Raw genomic sequence first — 22,254 nt, 5'->3', positions numbered from 1 at the left:
AATAAAATAAATATATTATCTAAAAGAATAAAAGAACTATAAAATAAGTTATATATAAATAAAAGGGTAATTAAGTAATAAAATAATTATAATAATTACTCCGAGTAAGCGCTTATTAAAATCTATTTAATAATTATTAATAAATAGAATATATATAAGATAAAGGATATATATAAAAATAAAACTTATATATAGTATAAACTTAAGCCGGGCTTAAAAATAGACTTTTTATAGCTTTTTTAATAATTAACTTAATATTAAATCTTACGATCGTTTTTAGCTATTTTTATTAAAAATCCCTTTTAACGAGGCTATAATTAATTATTAAAGCTTTATTAACTTTATAATTTATAAATATAGCTCTAAAGAAGCTATTTATAATTACGATACTATTTATTTAGCCTTTATAGCCTTAACTTTTATTAATATATTTATTATAACTAGCTAGCTATAATACTTTAATTACTTTTATTTAATAAGTTCGCTCTATAAAGACTAACTAAATAATATAAATAATATTCTTTTACGCTTTTATTAAATTATTTACTCTAGGTTCTTCTTCTTTTTCTAAATAATATATTTAAAGCTTAGCTAAAAAAATAGAAATAGCTTTAATAAACGTCGATTTTAATAATAAAGTTATTTTTAAAAAAGACGTTATAAACGATTTAAAAACGAGTTAAAAAAGGAATATAAATATTACTAAAATATAAACTATATATAACAAACCGTATATAAGCTTTATAACTTTAAAATTATAATTTAATAGTTCAGGAATAGCCCTTAATATATTTAGGACCTAAAAAACGAAGTTATTTAACTTAGAAAATAAAAAATAAATATTAATATTAAGTCTTTAAAAAGAAGTTAATACCCTCTAGCCACTATTAATATTATTAATACCCCTTTTTAAAAAAGATAATAAAAACTTAAACTTAGTATATTATTATTTATAAAGGTACCCCGGGTACTTTTAAAAGATTTCTAATTTAAATTAAGAACTATTAGAACTTTTATTATAAAACTTTATTAATAAAACCGAGAAAGTTATATATATATTAGCTTTTTTAAGGGACAACCTTTAAATAGTTTAAACTATTTAAAAAGAATATTTTAATAAAAAGACTTTTAACGAGTACTTTATTAAAATACGAATATTTATTATAATTTAATAGATTTAAAAAGCTTTTAAATCTTTATTCTAGGACCTTAATAAAAAATAATAAACTAAACGTAACTTAGTATAGCTATAATAAACTAAATTAATAAAGAATACTCTATTAAATTTAAATACTTTAATACTTAACTAGACTTTATTAATAATATAAAGATATTTATATTCTATTAAAGACTAAAAACGAAGTTAAAAACGAACTAGTCCCGCTTAATAACTAAATAACTTCTTTTAATATAATAAACTCGTTATTAAACTTAATAACTAACTTTATAAATAAAAAAAAAAAAAAAGGATTATAAATAAAAATCTAATATAGACGTAAATATTAATAATAACCCTAACGCAGTTTCTAAATAAACTAATACCCTATAATAACTAAAATAACTATTAATAAAGTACTATTTATAAATAATATAACGGCCCTATAGATCTTAGTATTATTAAAAAAGAGGATAACCGACTTAAAAAAGAATTTAAATACTATAACTACGATAACTAAGATATATAGCTAAAGACTATTAATAACTTAAACGTATTTAATATTAACCGTTTCTAAAAAACGAGCTAATATTATAAATAAAGAAGTCCTATATAGATAACTATTATAAATAGCTTATTATAATAATAACTATCCTACGTACTAAAATAATAAAAATAAATAAATAGTATTTAAAGGACCTAAAACAATAGAAGGTTAATAATTCTATACTATTTATTAAAACCTAGTAATAGCTAAAAAGAAAAAAAATACCGCTTACTAACCCTATACTTTAAAAAAATAATATTAAATATATTACTATCCTCTCCTAAATATATAAAAGTCTAAAAAAAAGGGCGAAAATAAACTTAATTATAAAGGATACCCTTTACCTCTTTAAAAACGAATTAAATAAAGACTTTTAATAAATATAAAGGAGTAATTTCTTAAGTTTAAAAAAAAGGGCCCGATATAAAAGAAATTATAAATAATTTTTTATATAGTATAACGAAATAATAAAAAAATTCTAACTAAGTCTATTTATATAATATAACGAGAGGATAGAGATAAGAAATTTATTTATAAAGTTAAAAAATAACTTTAAACCTTTTATATAAAAATAGAATTAAATATTTAAAAAGCTAATTCTTAATTTAAAATTATAAATAAAAAAGAATCGATTTTAAATTAAAAAAACGAAATCGAATAAGAATAGTTTTTATTATTTTAATAAAAAAGAATTACTTTATAATTTAAATAAACTTCGACGTTATTAATAAGTATTTAAATAGAGATGATTATAAAGTACTACTTAACGTTAACATATTAGTTTAAAAGGGACGATAATAAACTAAATATAAAAATATTTATCTATTTAGGATAATAAATTATTTAATTTTATAGGATAGAGAACGTAAAAAAACTATAATAACTCTTTATATAAAAAGATTACTTTTTATTAACCCCGAGGACCCCTTTTATAAAGAATTATTTTAATAGAATATCTAGATAATAAATACTTTTAGTACCTCGTACTTAAATAAAATAGCTATTTTATTTATAAAACGTAATAATAAACTATTAAAGATATTTATATAGAAACTAACTACTTAGCTAGACGTTACTATACTTTAATAACGGTAATAAAGTAATATTTAGTCTAGACCTAAACTTTTTATAAAATACTTTAATAGCGAATATATAGACTAAGAAGATTATAAATATAATTAATATTAAGTCTACTATATTAAAAAGGCTAAAGCCTAAAAGAATAATAAAAACGATATAATAAAGCGCTCATAAAAAAAGCGAATATTAAAAAACTAAAAAAGCTAATTATAAAGAAAACGAAAAAAAAAACCGAAAATAAGTTCTTATATATAACCGATAGCGAACGACGTATATTTATAAATCCGACTCGATATTTATAGATAACGACTAAACGCTATTATTAATAATATATATAAAGAAGCTTTATATTACTAAAATAATAAATAAGCTTAATTATTATAAATATAAAAAATAAACTATACTAACTATAAATAGTAAAAAGAGAACGAGTTAACTATAATTATAATATATTAATAGGAGACTATATACCTCTCGATATTTATTAATAATTAATAAAAATAACTATAATATAATATTATAGAGATTAGAATATAACGTTATTTAAAATCTTATAGTTATAAAAGCATAACCTATAAATAGATTAGATTACTAGCTAGGTTTATAAAAAATCTAGTTACTAAACTATTTAAAAAAAAAAGGGTTTAAATAGATTTTTAAAACTCTTAAAAATAAAAATAAATATAATATATAGCTTTTATTAAAACGGTAAAAAGCTCTAAAAAGTTTATAGTTAATACCGACGATAAGGATGTAACGACTTTAAATTATACCGAGGAGTACTAAATATATATAAAATATTTATAAAACCTAAAGAAATAGGATTACTAGAATATAGTAACTAAGATATAAAATTAAATTTAAAAAAAGAACGTAACCTAGGTTCTATTTAATATATTTAATAAATTAAAAAAATAAAAATATTTTAACGAATATATCGATAAAAAACTTAAAAAGGATATATTTAACCGTTAAATTCTTTATAAATTACCCCTATTCTTTATATTAAAAAAAGGATAAAAAAACGAAGACCTTTATTAACTATAAAAAACTTAACGAAATTATAAAAAAGAATTACTATCCTTTATTATTTATTACCGAACTTAGAGATTTATTATATAGAGCTAACTAGTTTATTATATAGATTTTAAAAAAATATTTAACTAAATCCGAATTAAAAAAAGATAAATAAAAATAGTATTTAACTTGTAAAGGACTTTTAAATATCTAGTTATACCCTTTCGGATTTATTAACGTATTAATAACCTTTTAAATAATAGTTAACTATATATTTAAGAGTACGTCGATATCTTTATTATTATTTATATTAATAATATCTTTATCTTCTCCCCTAACCTCGAAATATATAAAAAGTATATTTATATAGTATTTTAGAAGCTCTAGGATACTAAACTATATACCGAACTATTTAAATATAAGTTTTACGCTTAAAGAGTAGATTTTTTAAAATATACTATTATACTAAAATAAATCTATATATAAATATTAAAAATAAAAATAGTTAAGGACTAGCCTATACTATAAAACGTTAAAAACGTATAAAGATTTTTAAAATTCGTTAATTTTATTAAAATTCTTTAAAAACTATACTAATATTATTAAACCTCTTAATAATTTAATATAAAAAATAACCTATTTATTTAAGATCCTAAATATAAAAAGTATTTATTAAAATTAAAAATATAGTTATTTTTAAACTAATTATTATAATCCTAGACCTTTAAAAACTTTTTAAAATCGAAACCGATACTTTAAACTTCGCTATAAAAGCGGTTCTAAAATAACGAAATAAATAAAAAAAACTTTATTTATATTATTTCTATTCTAAAGCATTTTATAAAATAAAATTAAATTAATAAATTTATAATAAAGAACTAATAGCTATTATCGAAGTATTTTAAAAATAGAAATTATAATTATTTAAAACTAAATACGAAGTTATAATCTATATAGATTATAAAAACTTTATAAACTTTATAATAAATAAGAATTTAAATAAACGATAAATTAGATAGAGCAAATTCTTATTTAAATTTAATTTCTAAATTATTTATTAAAAAGGTTTAGAAAATAGTAGAGCGGATACTCTTAATAAAAGACTTAACTATAAAGTCGCGGTCCCTAAAGAAATATAAATTATTTTTAAATAAAAAAAGGATAGTAGCTTTATATTAACTATAAAACTTTTTATAATAGTTAAAAAGATTAATACTAGCCTAACTAAAAAGATAATTTCTAAACTTATTATAAAAATTTATAATATACCTATATACGGTTATTAAAGAGTTATTAAAATATAAAAACGGATCTATTAATATTATAATAAATCCGCTATACGTACTAAAATTATAAAAATAATTAAAAACTACGTAACTTATAAAAAAAATAAAAATAGCCTATATAAGCCCTATAGCGAGCTATAATTATTACTATTATTAATAAAAGTATAGTAATCGATTTTATAAAACTTTATTATTAAACTACTAAAGTCTAAAGAACTACTTATAAATATATAGTATAATAATATCTTAGTTATAATTAACTAACTTACTAAGTTTATTTATTTTATATTTTATAAAAAAGCTAGTAGCGTAAAAGAGTTAATATATACGTTCTTTAAAGTCGTTATTACTAACTATAATATACTAAAAGAAATAGTATTTAATAAAGGCTCTCTATTTATTTTAAAGTTTTAAAAATCTCTAATTTCGTAACTTAATATAGATTATAAATTATTAACCTCTTTTTACTTATAAACCAATAATTAAATAAAAAGAATTAACTAAATTTTTAAAATATACCTCTATTATTATATAAACTACGATTAGAATAACTAAATAATATTATTATTAATAGCCTAATTCGTATATAATAATATAGTTAGTAAAACAAGAGACGGCTTGCCTGCCTTCGGAAATGGCGGTCCTGACATGCCATTTTCGGCACCTGCCACATCGGGTAATTCTCGGCCACGCCATCCCTCGCCGTTTTGCCAGCCCATAAATGAGCGCTTGCCCCGCCCAACGCGCCAAAGTACCTCGAAGTTTCTTTTGTATCCTTTCCTTCTCACAGCACTTGTTTGCGCCACTTCGCTATTTCGCCGGCCTCAGCCACATCCCCGGTCTCTACGATGTTCACGCATCGTCAACATCCATTCAACTCTCGCTCGCGATTATCAACCGTACGAGAGACCACGGCTTTACCATACATTGGCTTAACCCGGTGCTTGGATGGCAAAGGTATCTGTGTCTAGTTACCTGCACTCGTACTGCCTATGCTAAGTACAGCACGCCTTGCACAGCACGTTCCGATGTTCTCTTGCTGGAATTGTGTTGCTAACTTCCTCAGTTGATTGCCGTTTGTGGTAATCTCTTCACCGCCGTCTGCTGCCTTGCACCTTGCCGATCTCGATTACAGTCGATGTCGAGATTGTCTGACTGTGCGATGGAACGCCTCGCAACCCCGTTGCCGATTCTCGAGGGCTACCTTGCCGTTCGCCTCGCATTCTGCCTCGCCTTCCCGTTCCTCTCGCCTCATTCTCGACCCAAAATTACCCTTGAGAGTAATGCAAGGACGCGAGGGGGTTATGGGATAAGGCACAGGATCACACCACTGGTCACTACTGGCTCGACGCACTACTCCCAAGTTTCCGCAATTACTTCGTTGCGGCCGCAAGCCGCAGGTGACTCGCCGCGTTCCTCACACTCAAAATTACCGATTCTGGTAATTTGACAGCTCAGCGGGGTCCATAAGATGCTGCGAGTGTTCGACGTGTTATGCCAGGCATCACAACGAGCGCCCGCGGGAGTACCCCTGGCGGTCCATCCTCGGGCGAAAGAACGCAGGGCGTGACCGAGAAATTGCCGTCTTTGGCAATTTTCTGGCCTCCAACCTTGGTCAACAGTCGAGCATTGCCGAAAAGGGCGAGAGACACCGCACATCGCGGAGATTGGCGTCTGGCCGGGCTACCAGTCAAGTCATGACGGGCTCTATCTCACTGGGAGTCTGATAGGAGAAACTATCGCTTACGCTGATAGAATTTCCCTGTTGGGTAATTCACGTCTCAACGGCAGCCTGGATGTTCGGCATACCTACACCTGGGCATAGTGCTCCCGCCGATGACGCCCTCGTATGTACGAGGAAAGTATGCCAGCCAAGACATGTACGCACTGCGACTACGCCGGTGGACACTCACCTGACTATCACACCCTTGAGATGGCCTGCTACTCAGGGGCTCGGCGCCCCTGAGCTGGGATATGGCTCGCGAGAAAGTTTCTTACCGAGACCCCGAGAGTCAGCTCCTGCTAGCTTCTCGAAATCTCTGCCAGAGTACAGCAATTCGGGGTCGCCGCAAACAGTGGCGGAGCTGGTCATGGCACTGCTATCTACCAACGGACGGGATCATTCTGCGCGTAGAGTCTCTGAAGATAAGAAGCGAGGGCTCGTCGACGAGACTGCCCCATTGGCATTCTTTCATGCCATGGGCAGAATGCCGAACCTTGAACCTGGATGTCCGTACGTTGGAGTCGAGAAAGACGCACGGCTAGACCTCACCGAGGCGTACCTAATAGCTACTGAGCGGCTTCCGGAGTCAACGAAATTGCTAGAAGAGGCAAATTTCCCCTCGGCGGTGGCGACCATTCTGGTGTGCCTGGTTTGCCTTCTACAAAATGTTGCGATCATCAATCACGTCGCATATACGAGACGGAAGGTGTCGGAAGGCTGAGCACAGCTCGGCGCGCCAGCATAACTTTCCCAAGATGATCGACACCTCCGCCGCCAGTCCTGCCCCATCCTGACAGCTTGAACACATCATGCGTCTAAGGTGGTATCCTGACGGATCGTGCGGTTGATCCTGCACAATCAAGGGGCTACTTTGAGGAGAGAGAGCAGATGACCTCTCCCCCTAACCAGGGGGCCAGACTTTATGCCGGCTGAAAGGCTGGGCAGGCTCGGTGGAAGGTCAGTCTCAGCTGGACAGGCCTCAGCCGGTGCAACCACAAGTCCGAGATTTGGTGCAGACGGCTGTTTTCCTCCGTCCGACAACTACAATTCACGGCGCCAGGAGCGGTCCTGGCGGGTGAAATGGCCCTGGCCTTCTTCAACATGGTGACGTGGCTTACGGGCTTGGCCAGGGCTTCAGAGCTGCGGGTTACTGCGTCAATGGCCATGATGAGCTCGGCAGTTGTTTTGTCACGACTATTCTGAAAGGGGAAGAACGCCGCCAGCGCTTCAGGGGCATCTCCGAGGTTCAGAGTGAAGAAAGAGTACGCGCCATCAGGGGTTCACATGCCAGAGGCGTTGCCATGAAGCCGTTTGACTACCGGCGAGAGGTTCTTTTCCATTCCCACTTCGAATGTGGAAGCTGCAAGCTCCTCCATAGTTTGGGGAGGTGGTGGCGTGAACCGAGCGTTGTGTTGAGCGACTGGGTCGTTCGCCTGGAAAACAACCTATATAAACCCGGCTCCCCACGATCACCACAACGAACTGATTCAATACCGCTCAGACTCAACCAAATCGTTCCTCTTTCGCCGACATGGCTCAAACTCACTTCAAAAGGACGCATGACGTGCGGTCCTATGCCAAGTTCTATCAAGAAAATGAGCGTAGACAGACGGAGCGCGAAGAAAAGAAACGTCAACGCAAGCGCGAGGAGCAGCGAAAGCAACAGCAAACATCTACACTCGAATCATCGGCGCTGGCAACGTCACTCGAGCGAGATATCAGGGGCTCAATTGTGGCAGAGAATCAGACCTCTAGCTATACGTCGGGTACGCTCGCATCATATCCTTCGAGGCATTGACTTACAATAAGCAGATGGTCCTCCGGACTTCCCTCTTCGTATCGACGAACCAGATCCCAATCTCATTGGGGCTCTCGCGACAGCCGAGTTTTACGATGGTCATGCTCTGGGCGATCTCGCAGATACAACGCGACCTTTTGCCTCGATCTCCGAGATCGATGGTTCTGCAGCGAAAACCGACAAATACACCACACATGATGGCATCAAGTTTTCGGAACACTGGTCGCCTTGTGCCTCTGTACTTCCTCAGCCTCCTACAGGATTGACCGAACAGCAAGTCGCAATTACCTTTTCACAGAACAAGCAGCCGCTGGCTCTCGATTCAGTTAGATCTTCAACCGGGCAACTCCGCCTAGCAGGTTGTGTTCCAAATGGCGTGAACGAATGTGAGTGATTAAGATCAATACGCAAGACGATGTCCCAAACTGACAGGAACTCTCGAAGGCATTGCTCAAGACAAGCAGATGAGCAAAAACGGCGACACCTGCGAAAGCAGTGATGATGACGGCTCAGCCAACGACGACAACGGGAGCTCTGATGATGACGACACCGATCGCGAGAGCTTTCTTCCGGACGGAGCGGTTCGGGGACCTCAATTTACAGATCGACACCAGCCGAGGACCTTCTCAACAAGCAAGTCGGCAGCGCCCGACCCCGCGAAGAGCCCACTATACGCACCAAGTTCTGTTTCCAATTTCTCCGTCGATGATGTCGCCGCTTCACTGGACACAGCGGAAGAATGTCAACCAGACATTTTTGCGCTTCCTACCCCATCCTCAGATAATCCCTCTGTCTCACAGCAAGATGGTGACGTCATCACCAGTCGGGGGAAACGAGGTCACGAGGCAAGCGAAGATGGACATGAGAGCGTTGACCTTTGCCTTCCTAAGCGAAAGAGATTACGAAGTTCCAATAAGACGACTGCAACAAATGCTCTTCCAGTGAGGACTTTGCGCGCACTACCTTCTCGAGTCTTGGCAGAGAAGCCAGGCAGAAGAGGCGTTCCAGTCCAGTGCGAAAGACATATCCGGCGCTCCTCAAGATCAAAGCCACGGTCTCACGCCTCTGGCGCCGTGAGTTGTCAAGATGCCCAACCTCACCTTGACGGGCTTCCCTCACTGGACGTGGATAATGCGTCAAATAGAGGGAAGCGGACGAGAACACGACGGGGGCGATCGCAAACTATACCCCAGGTGACTTCGCCGCGTTCGTCTCATTCCAACCATTCTTCAGGAAAGCCTAATCCTCAAAAGAGTGGACGAGATTGTCTCCCTCCTGCCGCCACCACAGTGAATTCGTCCTCAGCCACATGTCACACCTGTGGCTTTTCTGCAGAGCATTTGCTGCAGATAAGCGACACCGTCGAGGCTCTCACTCGAAGTGGTGCTGAGCTGTCTGGCAACGCAAGGGAATCAGACATTCTTCGGCTGTTTCTCGGGTTCGTCAGAGATCATGCTACGCAGAGGCTTCCACGTAAGGCAACAATCACTGGAAACTGCGATGCCTACAATGGGAACAATCAAGAACAGATACGGGAAGCAACTGTGGGGCTACCAAACTCCGAGACAGTCAAAGATGACGAAAGCTCAGATGGCAACTCTAAAGACAGCGACGGCGAAAACGAAAGTGTGAGTTTCGGAAGCCGTGACAGCGACGATATTCCTAAGCAACAGAACAAGAGACCTAAGCGTCTTCGTTGGACACCCTTGGACGAATTACGTCTACGCGCATGGGTTCAAGAGGAGAAGGAGTGGTCGTGGATTGCTGGTCAATTGCAGCGAAGCGAGCAGGGTGCATTTCAACACTGGTCTATTATGAGGAAAAGGGAAGAGGAACTTGGCAAGATGTGAGGGAAACATCGTCTCAGGGGTATGCTGTATTGTCTTTCAGATAATTGAAATGGATAGATTATCCCATTTCTCATTAAAAGGACAGCCGGATCTCGTGGTTTCTGTGCATTCAACCGCGCCGGCTTTGTTGTCTCCTGGCCTGCGGGTTCCAGCGGAAAGACAGTAGGACATGACCGTGACAAGTCGATAACAGTTTGATGTTTCGTCGGGCGAACTTCTGATGTTACACTGCCACGGAGATTTCCGCAGAACCGGATCCCACAAATGCAAAATCGTCGGCGCAGTCAACAATGATATCAGACGCCCGGAGGTAAGGGACAGTCTTAGTCAGCTTGCAATTTCTCCAATCACGTGACTTCGAGTTTTCGGCGGGATTGTTCTTGAGGCGACATGCATCAAACACTTACGATATACATCTAGACAATTCCGATTGTCGCACCACAAGTATCGATTTCATTGATCGCTTTGCTTCTTTAGCACATATCCCGAGTCACAATTCAAGATTAACTCGCAGAACTACGACGACAGTCTCTGGAAGCGCAGCACCTTCGTGAGGAGAGGCTGTTCGACGATGGAACGGTGCGTTGGGTTGCCAGTTTCCTCGGATGCCGAGAGACCGAGATCGACGTATACGGATTCCATTCCGAATCTTGCAGAATCAACACCGGCATCCCACAAGAATCTTCCTTATCGCCAATACTCTACCTCTTCTACAACGAACTTCTCTTGGACAGTTGCAACGAAGCCGAAGACACGACAGCCACCGGGTTCATTGTTGACGTAGCGATCCTTACAGCGGGGGGATATCACTGACGAAACCTGCCAGAAACTCCAAGTAGCGCTTCAGAAACCTGAGACATTGGCCATCACCCATGCCTTTATCTTCGCACCCGAAAAGTTCAGCTTGCTCATCTCACACGAGCGAAGATCAGATTCGACACAGACACGACACTCCAGAGCCCATGGGGAGAAATCGAGCCCAAGGCAACCTGTAGATACCTCGACCTCATCATGGAGTCAGCCCTCAAGTGGAAACAACGCGTCGACGAGGAGTCGCCATACCGCAAATGATGTACGCGTGCTCGCTGTGGTCCAACAGTGGATTGGGAGGGAAAGGCTACACCAAGAGGACACTCAAAAGGCTGCAAAGGCTTCAAGCCCGAGCAGCCAGTGCAATAAGCGGAGCGTACAGAGCGACCTCGTTTCCAGCACTCGATATAAAGATGCATCTCTTGCCAGTCGAACAACAAATGTGCGCATACCGCCTTCGTAGCTCCCCTATGGTGGCAGGTTCCGCGCATCCATATCGGCGAAGATGCGAAGCAGGCTGAGAAGGAACATTAACGATGTCTGAAACAGAACACCGACGCAACACACATCTACACGGACGGCAGCGGCATCGACGGTCACATCGGAGCCGCCACAGTCTGCGCAACCACACAGCAAACCAGCAAAACCCACATGGGCCACGATACAACATCAACAGTCTACGCAGGAGAGCTGCAAGGTATCGTCTTGGCCCTCGAAATGGCCCAGGCAGACAAGCAAAACGGAAATCACAGGAGCAAAGTCTTCATCCACAACCACAGACCCTTCAAAGTATCTCGTATCTTGTTACTCGCTCAGCCTCGCCATTCAGGTGGTGACCGATCGCACCTTAACTACGCAAGCCGATACGATCGACCCGACTGGCTGGATTTTCCCTTTGATGAATCGTCCCATAGGATGACTTCGCGCCGAGGCAAGAGGAGATGTGGGATCAACTCTCAAATTCCCGTTCGTTCGCTTCGAGACCCTTATTTCCATCGCCGCCATGTTCCCGTCTGTTTGGGACGTACAGATCAGCTCTGCCGTTGTAACATGATAGTGGCGTATACAAGCATGTCTTGTTTCTCAGTCGGGTCGGAACGCCTCTGTTTGACTGCACCAATCGAGCACCAATACAGACACTGACGCAGTCACTCACGAAAGAACTAGACTCCGTGGCGTGTCACATGTCGAGATACATCAAAGCTACACAGCAGGAGGCCGTCCTTAATGTGGTCTGTACGATGTGAGATGTACTGCTTGAGGGCTCCAAAGAACTAGTCTCTCCTAGCTCACGTGTCTTCAAACGTCCGGGATAGCGACGGAAAGACAGATTTTGACGCATGAAAGGACGAGAACATTGAGGGGCAATTGTGTAGTAGGAAGTAATGGTCAACGGTAAGGGGTCCTCTATTTTGGTTATTCCCACCACTTCGTTGATCTGCCAGGTTTCATCTTCATCAAGGTCCCTGCAGGGAGAGTGGAAGATTACTACTGGGGATATTGATAAATGGGGCAGAGCCATCTACCCGGAATCTAGCCGCGATAAGATTGTCTCAACACGAGACGCTGTCGTCCAATGTGGCGACACTAAACGACCGCAATTGCAGCGTTCAACGTCTTTGTGTCTGGCTTGTTTCGTACTAGATGGCCTTTCGTAATGGAACTATTTCTAAATTGATAGGACGACAGGTTGCCCACTTATTCACGACGACTGGAATCACTCTTTCATCCGCCATGAGCCATATGCGTCTATGAGGCGTCAATTTATTTTTCCATTTCAATGTTGCTGTTGTCTCGGCAACTAATGTTGAAGTCGAGTTGCTGGCAGAGACGGCGTGACTGAATTGGCGAGCGCTTGAAGCTTTGGTAACGTCGGATTTTGGAGGGAGTTTTGTATGGAAAGGTAGGGGCTTCGTTACATCCAGATTCGAGGATATCCTTAAGGACGACGTCTTAGTCAACGATAGCCTAGCTGTCGAGGCCTGAAGCCGCGTTATGCTGGGATGGACTTGGCGGCTCGGCACGCAGAGTCTAAATGGCAAAGGCTCAGACTTGCGCGACAGAAGACGGAAGGCATTTGGTAAGCGTGTGCTATCTATCTTTGATAGGTCAGACTAGGGGAATTTACCAGAATAGCATCTGTTTCGAGCTGCCAACTCTCTCTGATGTACTGACCGTGATGTTATCAAGATAGTTTGCTGATTATTATTGGGCAGGGTCATCTACTTGACAGTGACGACAAGGGTTGTGCCGGCATGGCCCTTGATTGAGACCGGCCTGAGGGTTTGCGCAATGCTTTACCCCTGCATTGTTCATGTAACCACAATAATGACACCACCAACCGTAGGGTATGAGGTACTCCTTGGCATAGCATTTGTCCCTCGAACAAACACCTTGCGTCGACACGGATGCAGTCGATAAGGGGCTACAGCGCAATAGCGTTCCATATTGCCTGTGACGACGATTGGCACGCACCGCCTCAGGGCAATCCTCGGCGTTCTCAGGGTCGTACCACTTCTCTCCGCTCTGGTGTCCGCATGTGAAGGTGTACCTCCACGCTTGACACATGTCTGCCGTATTGGGACCTAACTTTAATGGCGTAGTTACTGACAGCTTGGAGACGGCGTAGATCTGGTGAGTGGGCATGCTAAGTTAGCACCATTCATCATCACTAGTGCTGGGGGGATCATAGGGTCATATACAAAAGGAGACAGGGCAGATCCAGCCCATTGTATGGACAGACGCTCACATATCAATTGACGAAAAGCGATACGCCGACATAAAGCGAAGTGGTCACAATTGGGGTCAGCGAGACGCCCAGGACCACTGTGCTTCTATTGCTGCGCCGCTGTCACGAACACACATTTGCTCGCGTACGGTGCCGCTGCGGACATTTCAGTAAATGATGCATCAGATTTCGTGCACGGACCACCAACATGCAGTTTTCTTTGCAGATAAACGCACCAAGAACGGAAGCACTGATGCTGGATCCCCTCAATTACCTGCGTTTTCTATTTAACCTACTTCTTTCGTCTTGAGTTCACCGCAAGTCAGGAGAATAATCGCCATGAAGAACCTACTACGATACGACGTTGCTCTTTGGCAGATACACGAAACGGAAGACGATTGCGACCTCATCATTCGAACCAACAACGGACGAGCCTTTTATTGCACAATCTCCCCATCGCAATTTCATCGGTCGCCCAGAATCACAGAGCAGTACTTCAAATGCCTCGAACTGCTGCGGTCTGGGGAAGACGAGCAGGACGATTTCTATGTTGAAGATGCTTGCGACTGGCTGTCCAGAATGTTCGAGCCTCTCATCACCCAGCTGGCGCCGCCGTCTCCAGTGCCTTCTAACGGTAGTCTGCCAACTCTATCCCAGTATCTTTGCCCCCCGCACATCGTTTGCGGCCTAGATGCCACCGACGATGTCCCACACCCGTATCAGGCAGAGAATCAGAGTCATGGATGGTGCAGCCCCGTTGTGGTTGCTGACGATGTGTTGCTTGGGAATCTCGATCAGTGGGCTCGATCCTACGATCCCTCTGATGTCGAGATACTGTACGATCGCCCCGAAGATGTCTTGATAAGACGACCGACTAAGGTTCTTGTTGATGCGGGAAATGGTGATAAGGTCATGTGTTACTTCAAACATTTTGGACTCTCGTTCGGTCAAGCGCATGCCAGGAGCGAACTCGCGAGATTGAACGAAATTGCTACGGCGCAGATACCTCCTGCCCCTGATGCATGGATCTGTCGCCTACATGGCATTGTTCGAGACGGGAACAACTGTATGGGCATGCTGTTCAATTGGATCGAGAAGAAAGGAGTGCTGTCAAGAGCAAGAGCAAACCAGAGTACATCCGAGATCAGGAAACGTTGGAGAACACAGATCAGTACATCTCTGAAGCAGCTACACTGCAAAGGCATCGTCTGGGGCGATGCCAAGGCTGAAAACGTCCTGATCGATCAGGATGACAATGCCTGGATTATCGACTTTGGGGGCAGTTACACACCTGGATGGGTAGACCAGGAGAAAGCAGGGACGATGGCAGGCGATGCACAAGGGTTAAACAAAATACTTGATTTTCTTCGCTAAAAGATAAGTTAGGAATGGATCATGCCGCTATTGCCATATATGTAAGATAGGAAGTGAGGCACTCCAATGAAACGTGACAGTGAATTCCGGCAAGGCGGTGATCGTGCGAGATGACAAATGGGGGATGCTGGCAATTGAATTACTCGTATTCGACAAGCAGAAAGAGCCCGACAGTGGACTCCGTGGCAAGTGCTGCGCTCTAAACGTTCTCATGGTTGGCAGTGGAGAGGCTCTCGGGCAAAGGCACAATGATGTCCCGCAGGACCCACTGCGAATACACTTGCTTGGGCACAGTTCCGCGCCCGCACTTCAGCTTAGGCACCGTCCTGCGTACGTATGTACTTGGGCGGTATTCTGCCTACTCACCTCGGCTACTCACCTCGGTTACTGTCCCAGACCACTAGTGCCGCCCGAAGGTAAGGAACAGGTTTAGTCAGCTTACCGTGTCTCTATCACGTGACTCTGAGTTTGCAGCGTGATTGTTGTCGGAGCGACCTGGATCAAACGTAACGATATACATCCAGATAATTCAGGTTGTCGAGACTCAAGGGTTGGGTTCATTGATCGCTTTGTTCCTGTCACACATATCCCGAGTTGCAATGGAAGATGAAATCGCAAAACTACGAGAACAGCTTCAGGAAGAGCAGCGCCGACGAGAGGAAGAACAACGCCGACGAGAGGAGGCTGAAGAACTCGCGAAGGCGTCACAACCACAGACACTTCGAAAGTATCTAGCATCTTGTCATTCACTCAGCCTCGCCATTCAGGTGGTGACCGACCGCACCTTGACTACGCAAGGTGATACGACGAACCCAACCGGCCGGATTTTCCCTTGACGAATCATTCCATGGGATGACTTCGCGGCGAGTCAAGAGGAGATATGGGATCACCTCTCGAATTCCCGCTCATTCGCTTCGAGACATGTGTTCCCATCGCCGCATCAATTGGACTAAGTCATGTCTCTGATCAGCCCGATCAGCAGCGAGACTGGCCTCCGGAACTTCCAGCGCGATACTGTCGAGAACGCGGTTCAGTAGCTCGTCGGCGAGGCGTACAGCAACACGCGACTCCGAAGTGATACCGGCTTACAAGGGACCGTGACTTTCGAGAGTCACACAAATCTCGGACAGACAGACGAAGCCCTTTCTGAAGCTCTCGATCATATGTCTATCGAAAGGGATGACACCGATGCCGCGGCAACAGCCTCGAGACTACCGAGCCGCAAGCCCCGACGCAGAACTAGAGGCAAGGGCAATCGGGCAGATCAGTTCTGCATATACCGCACCTCCGACGGCCGAAACATTCCGGCCGTGGCGATCGAGTACAAGGCACCGCATAAGTTGCGACGCGACGAGGTCGTCACCGGTCTGGAGTCGGAGACTAGACCGGAACGCGACGTAATAAATAAGAACGGCGAGGGGTTTGCGTTTGCATCGAGATCGCTCGTTGCCGCTGTTGTGACTCAGCTCTTCTCGTACATGATTGGCAAAGGCATCCAGTATGGATATGTGTGCACAGGAGAGGCATTCGTCTTCTTACACATTCTGAATGATCCTACCATCGTATACTATTCTGTGCGTGTGCCGAACCTGGACGTTCTTGATGATGACGACGAGAACAGGCTCCATGGCACAGCTGTTGCGCAGGTCTTTGCCTTTATCCTTCAGGCTCTGCGCGCCGAACCGCCTCCAATGTCCTGGCACGATACTGCCGCGGATCTCGATACCTGGGCTGTAGAGTACGACGACGTGCTAGGAAACATTCCCGAAACAGTACGTAAGGGCAAGGAAGCGCGCGCCTCTCCGTACAAACCCCAACTCTGGCGAGGATTCAAGCGCTCGCCGATTCGGACACGGTCTCGGTGCAAGCAATTCGACAGCAATGAAAAGATCTCCAAAATCAAATACTGCCCCCATTCCAAATGATCGTTTCAAAGGCCACACATGTGACTGCTGGGTTGAGCGATCTGGATTGCAGTAGAGCTGTTGAGCCCCCAGAGACATCACACTTGGCAACGGGCGCATGCTCTCCCAACAGCAGGGGTCAAACGGCCCTCGTCACCTGTTTTCAGAGTTGGGAGACAGAGACACCACCAACCTGCGTTGAAGCGCCCTTGTTTGACTGCTGATAACGACAGCCGCTATGGGCTGCCCAGCCACTCCGGAGCCAGGCTAAATTGCGTTAAACGTTGCACTTGGCTCGCCCCTGCAAGCCCGTCTTGGCACACTGGCTTCGAAACTTACTGCGCTTCAAGTTGATTCCGATGCTAGTCAAAAGCGCTTTGCAGCACAGACTCAGCCATAGGCACCCGTCATCGACCAGCGGAAAGTGGCTACAAGCAAGTAGTATCACGTAGATTCTGCAAGACCCTTATACTTTACCTGAAGCATAAAATGTTGCCCGTCGCGTAGAATCAGACTCTTTTGGTTCTCAGCGCACGGGCTCCTTTTCACAGTGTTGGTCCATCAGCTCACACGAAGTGCTGGTAGGCATCCTGACTGATTCCTCCAGAAATAGCTTATGCTAGGAATAGAATAGATGAACTCCGAGGCGTCGCCGTTGAATCATGAACTAAAAGTCCCCGATAGATCTCCCAACTCATCGCTAGCCGCACTATGATCATGGGCCATCAAGTTTTTCCCAGAATCCCATACTCGAAGAGATCTTAGTCGACATAACATGATCGGATTACTCTCCAAGTCTCACGTGAAGTCAAAGACGATTCTGGCTTACGCTCGTGTATCAAAGATCCGGAATCCCCGGTACTCTTGGCCTGTGCACTCAGACTGTGAACAGCGCAGAAGGCCCCCCTGGCTTGAGTGCTTGCATGGTATTGGGCCCACAGCGGGAACAGGCCCAGTTGTTACGCCTTCCTCTGTCCTAAAATGGCGGCACATGCCCTCCCTCTAAAGGCGATAGCGATGTTGACTATGCTGGTTAAGTCGTCAATCAGCATCAGCCGCCCTGGGCGTGGATATACTCAACCTTGTGTCTCTGGGGAAGCATCGTGAGTGTTGGTGATAAGATGACTGGGATGGAATGTTGGCGCGACGTGGGCCGAAATGCTTTTGTGGCCATGGCCCAATCCGTCACAGCAAAAACTATGTAGATAGGCACTGGGGCCGGCACAAGGGCCCCACTTCGCACCGAGCAAACCGGGACGCTTTCCTGAACCCCTTTCTGGCCGTACGTTCCCGGATGATGGGAGTGCGCTCAAAGGACACGATCATAATCCTCTGAATAAGGGCAACGAGTTGTTGCTCACGTTCTAGATGTTCGTCATGCATTTCGCCGTATAGCTAGTATTAATTTGTAGTGATGGCTTATGTCCTGATACTCTAGTTCGCATCTCGTGCGGAACGTCGAGTTTTGATGAATTATATCACAACAGTTATCTTAGGAGGTTTAGAGCCATCTAGATATCGAAGTCCTGGTATCATTCTACTCTGTGCCTAATGCGGTCACCATACAAGCACCCAGCCGTCAAGGCTGGGAAGCAAACATTCAAAGGCCAGGTCGAGCTGGTTGGCATCCTGTCGCGTATCGGAGCACTCCGTCCCGATGGAAGTACTATGTAAAGAAACTCAAGGGGCGAATGTCAGTATATAGCTAAGGGTAACCGCGGTGCCAAAAGCCGAGAGCTAAGCTTTTATCATTGAAAAGATAGCTCAGTCACTCTCCAGCTCCTTTCGCACACGTCCCAGGCCTGCTCGCAAACCTCCTTCCGTACACTCAAACCCGTGCGGACCTGACCATTGCCACTCCACGCTCCATCGTGGACAGTACTGAGCCGACAATTGTATACCACCCTGGAGGGTGCAGTATCCGCCTGGCTGATGGGCCACCGGTTTCAACCGCCCGTTTCTTCTGAGATCACCGTTCCGGCGAGTTCGTAAACACGTGTGTATCGTTATCGGTGTCTGTTGACTCAGCCTCGGTACTCTTAGACGCAGACTTTGGTCGCTCTGGTTCAGGTTTGGATGGTTCGGACAGGCGCGCTAGCTTGGGAGACCACTGTAATCGTGCGCGTTGCGAGGAAGGCGTCGAACGTGTACCCCATCCAACATGTGCATTGGTTAAGCCTTCAGAGGAAACACTCTTCGGGCGTTCGGGATCATAAAAGTATGGCTCTTCCCCGGCAGTAATACGTAATTCGAGTCTTTGTCGGCGTGGATCAGGAATAGGTCCATCTTCAAGCCAGGATATTTGGGAGCGTTTGATGGGTTTCGATGGCGCTCGCGATGCCATCTGCAGAGCTCTCTCCTTGAACTTGGTAATTTTATCTTCATTCAGGCCGAGTATGTCTTCCAACTTCTCCACGACGAGGTCAGGGTGTTCGAGAATGATTTCGTCGTCGTCACTATCGTCGCTGTTGCTTTCCTCTTCAGGCAAATGACCAGCACTTCTGAGTTGGACGTCGTAGAAGACGGCAAGGTAGGCCAGCATGGACCGGTGCCGATCAGTTTGTGGGTCCCTTAAAGAGTAAAACTCGTTTGCGTTTCGAGGAAATCGTGAGGGTTCCGGTTCGAGAATGCCATATCCAGGGCGATACACAACAACAGGTCGGATAGGGAGTGTTGGATTCTTCAAGGCATTGTTCCGCGTGAAAGCTTGAGACCGGCGGATCTCGGCCTCAAGGTATTGTATCTGGGTCGTGACGTCGTCTCTGAGCACCTTGATGTCGGCTTTCAACTCCCGCTTGACGTCGTCTACGGAGCATCGGATGGAAGCGAGCTCAGCATTCAGATGCTTGTCCTCGGCGTTTCGCAGTTCTATGTATTCGTCGTGGGAGACGCACTGTGGCCGGTGTTTGTCGGCAGAGAAAGAGCGAACAGGCGACGCTGCCATGGTAACGGTGGTGAGAGTAGTGGTAGAAATGACCATCTGCGACGATCGGAACGGTTTGATTGTAGGCGCTATGGCATGGCTTTATCAGGACATGCCTTGACAGGCGCTCATGTTGGGAGGAGGTGGGCTATTAAGTACCCATCAGGGGAGTTGTGGGGTGGATGCCAGGCTTTCATTGGTTGTCTTCTCCTCAGCCAAGCAGAAGACATTTAGAGTTGGGCAGCGCTTCGCACGGTTCCACTGAACATCACTGACCGCGACCGCCTGGAACCAAGGGTTTTCGCTCAAGGCCTGAGCAGTAACATTACAGACGTTCATGTGTGGTTTGCGAAGGCCACCATGCAGCATTGTTGCATTGCACCCATCCCATCCCTCCCTTTCCTGGTCACAGTCCTTAAGCAGCGATCTTTCGCAACACCGCGGCAGCATCTGCGCTGCAGTCGGCAATCACGCTCTGAGGAGGCCTTGGATCGTGTCAGAACGCTAACCTCGGGTGACTGCCTGACCATAATGCAGTGTGATAGTGTAATCTGCCTTGTGAGTCACTGGTCATAACATCATTTCCGTGCCGAACAGAGGGGTCCAGACTTGTATTCCTCCGAGTTACACAACAGGCTTCTGGTAGGTATCTACATAAGCAACTAAACAAAGAAGCGCTTGACAGTATGCAGGGACATGAATGACGTTCTGAGCAGCACCAACCGAGATGGCTCCTGAAGGTACATACACCGGATCTGGGACCTGAGTCCGTACGAGGTGAGGGCCAAGTTGACGCCTATGCCGCAAGGGCGCTTCGACGCGTTGCACTCACTACCAACGCCACCTCCCTGCGCTCACTGCAATTCACTGCTTAGGAACCATGTGCAGTAGCGAAAACAAAACTTTGAACAAGCAACTCAAAGAATGATTACTATCCCATCGAGTGCTGCAAGGCGATAGTACATTGGTCTCCAGCTTTTCTCCAGATCTATCTGGAAACGAATTTTCTGATTCGCGGAGATAGTGGGATTAAATCAACAGTATCGTTTGATTTGCTATTGCCCCGCACTTGTATGTATTGTCGCCTTGCAGCACTCGATGGGCAGGGTTGAAAAAAAGTATACTTAAGTAAGTATTAGGTAGTACTAATACTAGCCTAGTCTGGTATTAGTATACTGAGCAGTACTAGCCTTAGTATTAGTATACTAATAGTATACTAATAGTATTATAATTATTACATAATCACACTTAAATTTAAGAAAAATAAATAAAAATAATTTAAAAATAAAATATTACGTAATAATTTATTTTTATATTATTTTCTATATATTTATGCTATATAAAAATACTAATAAGTATACTTAAGTATACTAATACTAATCACTATAATACTAATACTTACTGATACTAGCTTTAGTACGAAATTTCCGTACTAATACTAGACTTGCTCAAATATACTTATACTAGACTAAATACTAGTAGTATTTTTTTCAACCCTGTCGATGGGACAGACAATACATGAGCGAAGTGGGTGTTGCGCTTGATCCTCGGGGATTCGACTTTCCGTGGGCTGACCTTGTTTATTTGACATCCGGGAGCGGAGTCCCGGTCGGCCATGTAGCTAGCTCATGTGCCAGTGACCCGGCTAAGCCTAGAATCCTCGATCTAAGATGTGCAATGAAGCCCGCAAAAGGGATTGCGGTCCAGTGACGTGAACTTTGATCGCAGTTCCGAACCCGGAACGTGGATGCTTGGGTACACGATGGCCAGCAAGGCACCAGACTCTTGGGAACCTTCCCGCCAAATCTATGCAAATGCACCGTTGTGCTCCATCCATGAGCCACTGTAGCAAATTGCGGATCTGCATCAGCCACTTTAAGCGGTGCGCATTTCGTGATTCATGATGAGGCAGGCCTACGGCAAGAAGTGTTAAATCTCCTCACGTTGCTGTGGTTGGAATCATCAAAGGCTGGCCGTGATGCGAAACACAGACTTCTATTCGCTTCGATCGCGTTCTTCAATTTTACGTTGCATACGAATCATGCTCCAAGGTGTTTG

General features: G+C 43.0%; 6 protein-coding genes across 6 annotated transcripts; 4 read left to right on the top strand and 2 right to left on the bottom strand.

Annotated features, from left to right (window-relative positions):
• The first annotated feature begins 8,129 nt into the window (after positions 1-8,129).
• Positions 8,130-10,366, top strand: BDZ83DRAFT_409599 (uncharacterized protein). Its single transcript, XM_060502900.1, has 4 exons — positions 8,130-8,575; positions 8,622-8,993; positions 9,052-10,151; positions 10,213-10,366. The coding sequence occupies exons 1-4, from the start codon at positions 8,341-8,343 to the stop codon at positions 10,237-10,239; spliced, it is 1,734 nt and encodes a 577-aa protein (XP_060362982.1). The 5' UTR covers positions 8,130-8,340; the 3' UTR covers positions 10,240-10,366.
• A 1,211-nt stretch (positions 10,367-11,577) lies between these two features.
• On the top strand, positions 11,578-12,658 carry BDZ83DRAFT_409305 (uncharacterized protein). Its single transcript, XM_060502899.1, has one exon. The coding sequence runs from the start codon at positions 11,919-11,921 to the stop codon at positions 12,408-12,410; it is 492 nt and encodes a 163-aa protein (XP_060362981.1). The 5' UTR covers positions 11,578-11,918; the 3' UTR covers positions 12,411-12,658.
• A 704-nt stretch (positions 12,659-13,362) lies between these two features.
• Positions 13,363-13,913, bottom strand: BDZ83DRAFT_653485 (uncharacterized protein; the record flags this gene model as incomplete). Its single annotated transcript, XM_060510621.1, has 2 exons — positions 13,363-13,437; positions 13,569-13,913. The coding sequence occupies 2 exons, from the start codon at positions 13,911-13,913 to the stop codon at positions 13,363-13,365; spliced, it is 420 nt and encodes a 139-aa protein (XP_060362980.1).
• Positions 13,914-14,334: 421 nt separating this feature from the next.
• On the top strand, positions 14,335-15,369 carry BDZ83DRAFT_581902 (uncharacterized protein; the record flags this gene model as incomplete). Its single annotated transcript, XM_060505501.1, has 1 exon — positions 14,335-15,369. One exon carries the CDS (start codon positions 14,335-14,337, stop codon positions 15,367-15,369), a length of 1,035 nt encoding a protein of 344 aa, XP_060362979.1.
• A 950-nt stretch (positions 15,370-16,319) lies between these two features.
• Positions 16,320-17,671, top strand: BDZ83DRAFT_409229 (uncharacterized protein). Its single transcript, XM_060502898.1, has one exon. It carries the CDS (start codon positions 16,533-16,535, stop codon positions 17,292-17,294), a length of 762 nt encoding a protein of 253 aa, XP_060362978.1. The 5' UTR covers positions 16,320-16,532; the 3' UTR covers positions 17,295-17,671.
• A 1,571-nt stretch (positions 17,672-19,242) lies between these two features.
• Positions 19,243-20,529, bottom strand: BDZ83DRAFT_732255 (uncharacterized protein; the record flags this gene model as incomplete). The annotated part of the gene is given in 2 exon segments (XM_060512890.1): positions 19,243-20,450; positions 20,470-20,529. 1 exon segment carries the CDS (start codon positions 20,251-20,253, stop codon positions 19,243-19,245), a length of 1,011 nt encoding a protein of 336 aa, XP_060362977.1. The 5' UTR covers positions 20,254-20,450; positions 20,470-20,529.
• Between the last annotated feature and the right edge of the window lie 1,725 nt (positions 20,530-22,254).

Source organism: Colletotrichum acutatum, assembly GCF_030867785.1.
Source record: "Colletotrichum acutatum strain CBS 112980 chromosome Unknown BDZ83scaffold_72, whole genome shotgun sequence".
In the NCBI taxonomy this organism is placed as follows: domain Eukaryota; kingdom Fungi; phylum Ascomycota; class Sordariomycetes; order Glomerellales; family Glomerellaceae; genus Colletotrichum; species Colletotrichum acutatum.
This window is presented reverse-complemented; position numbering and strand designations above follow the sequence as displayed.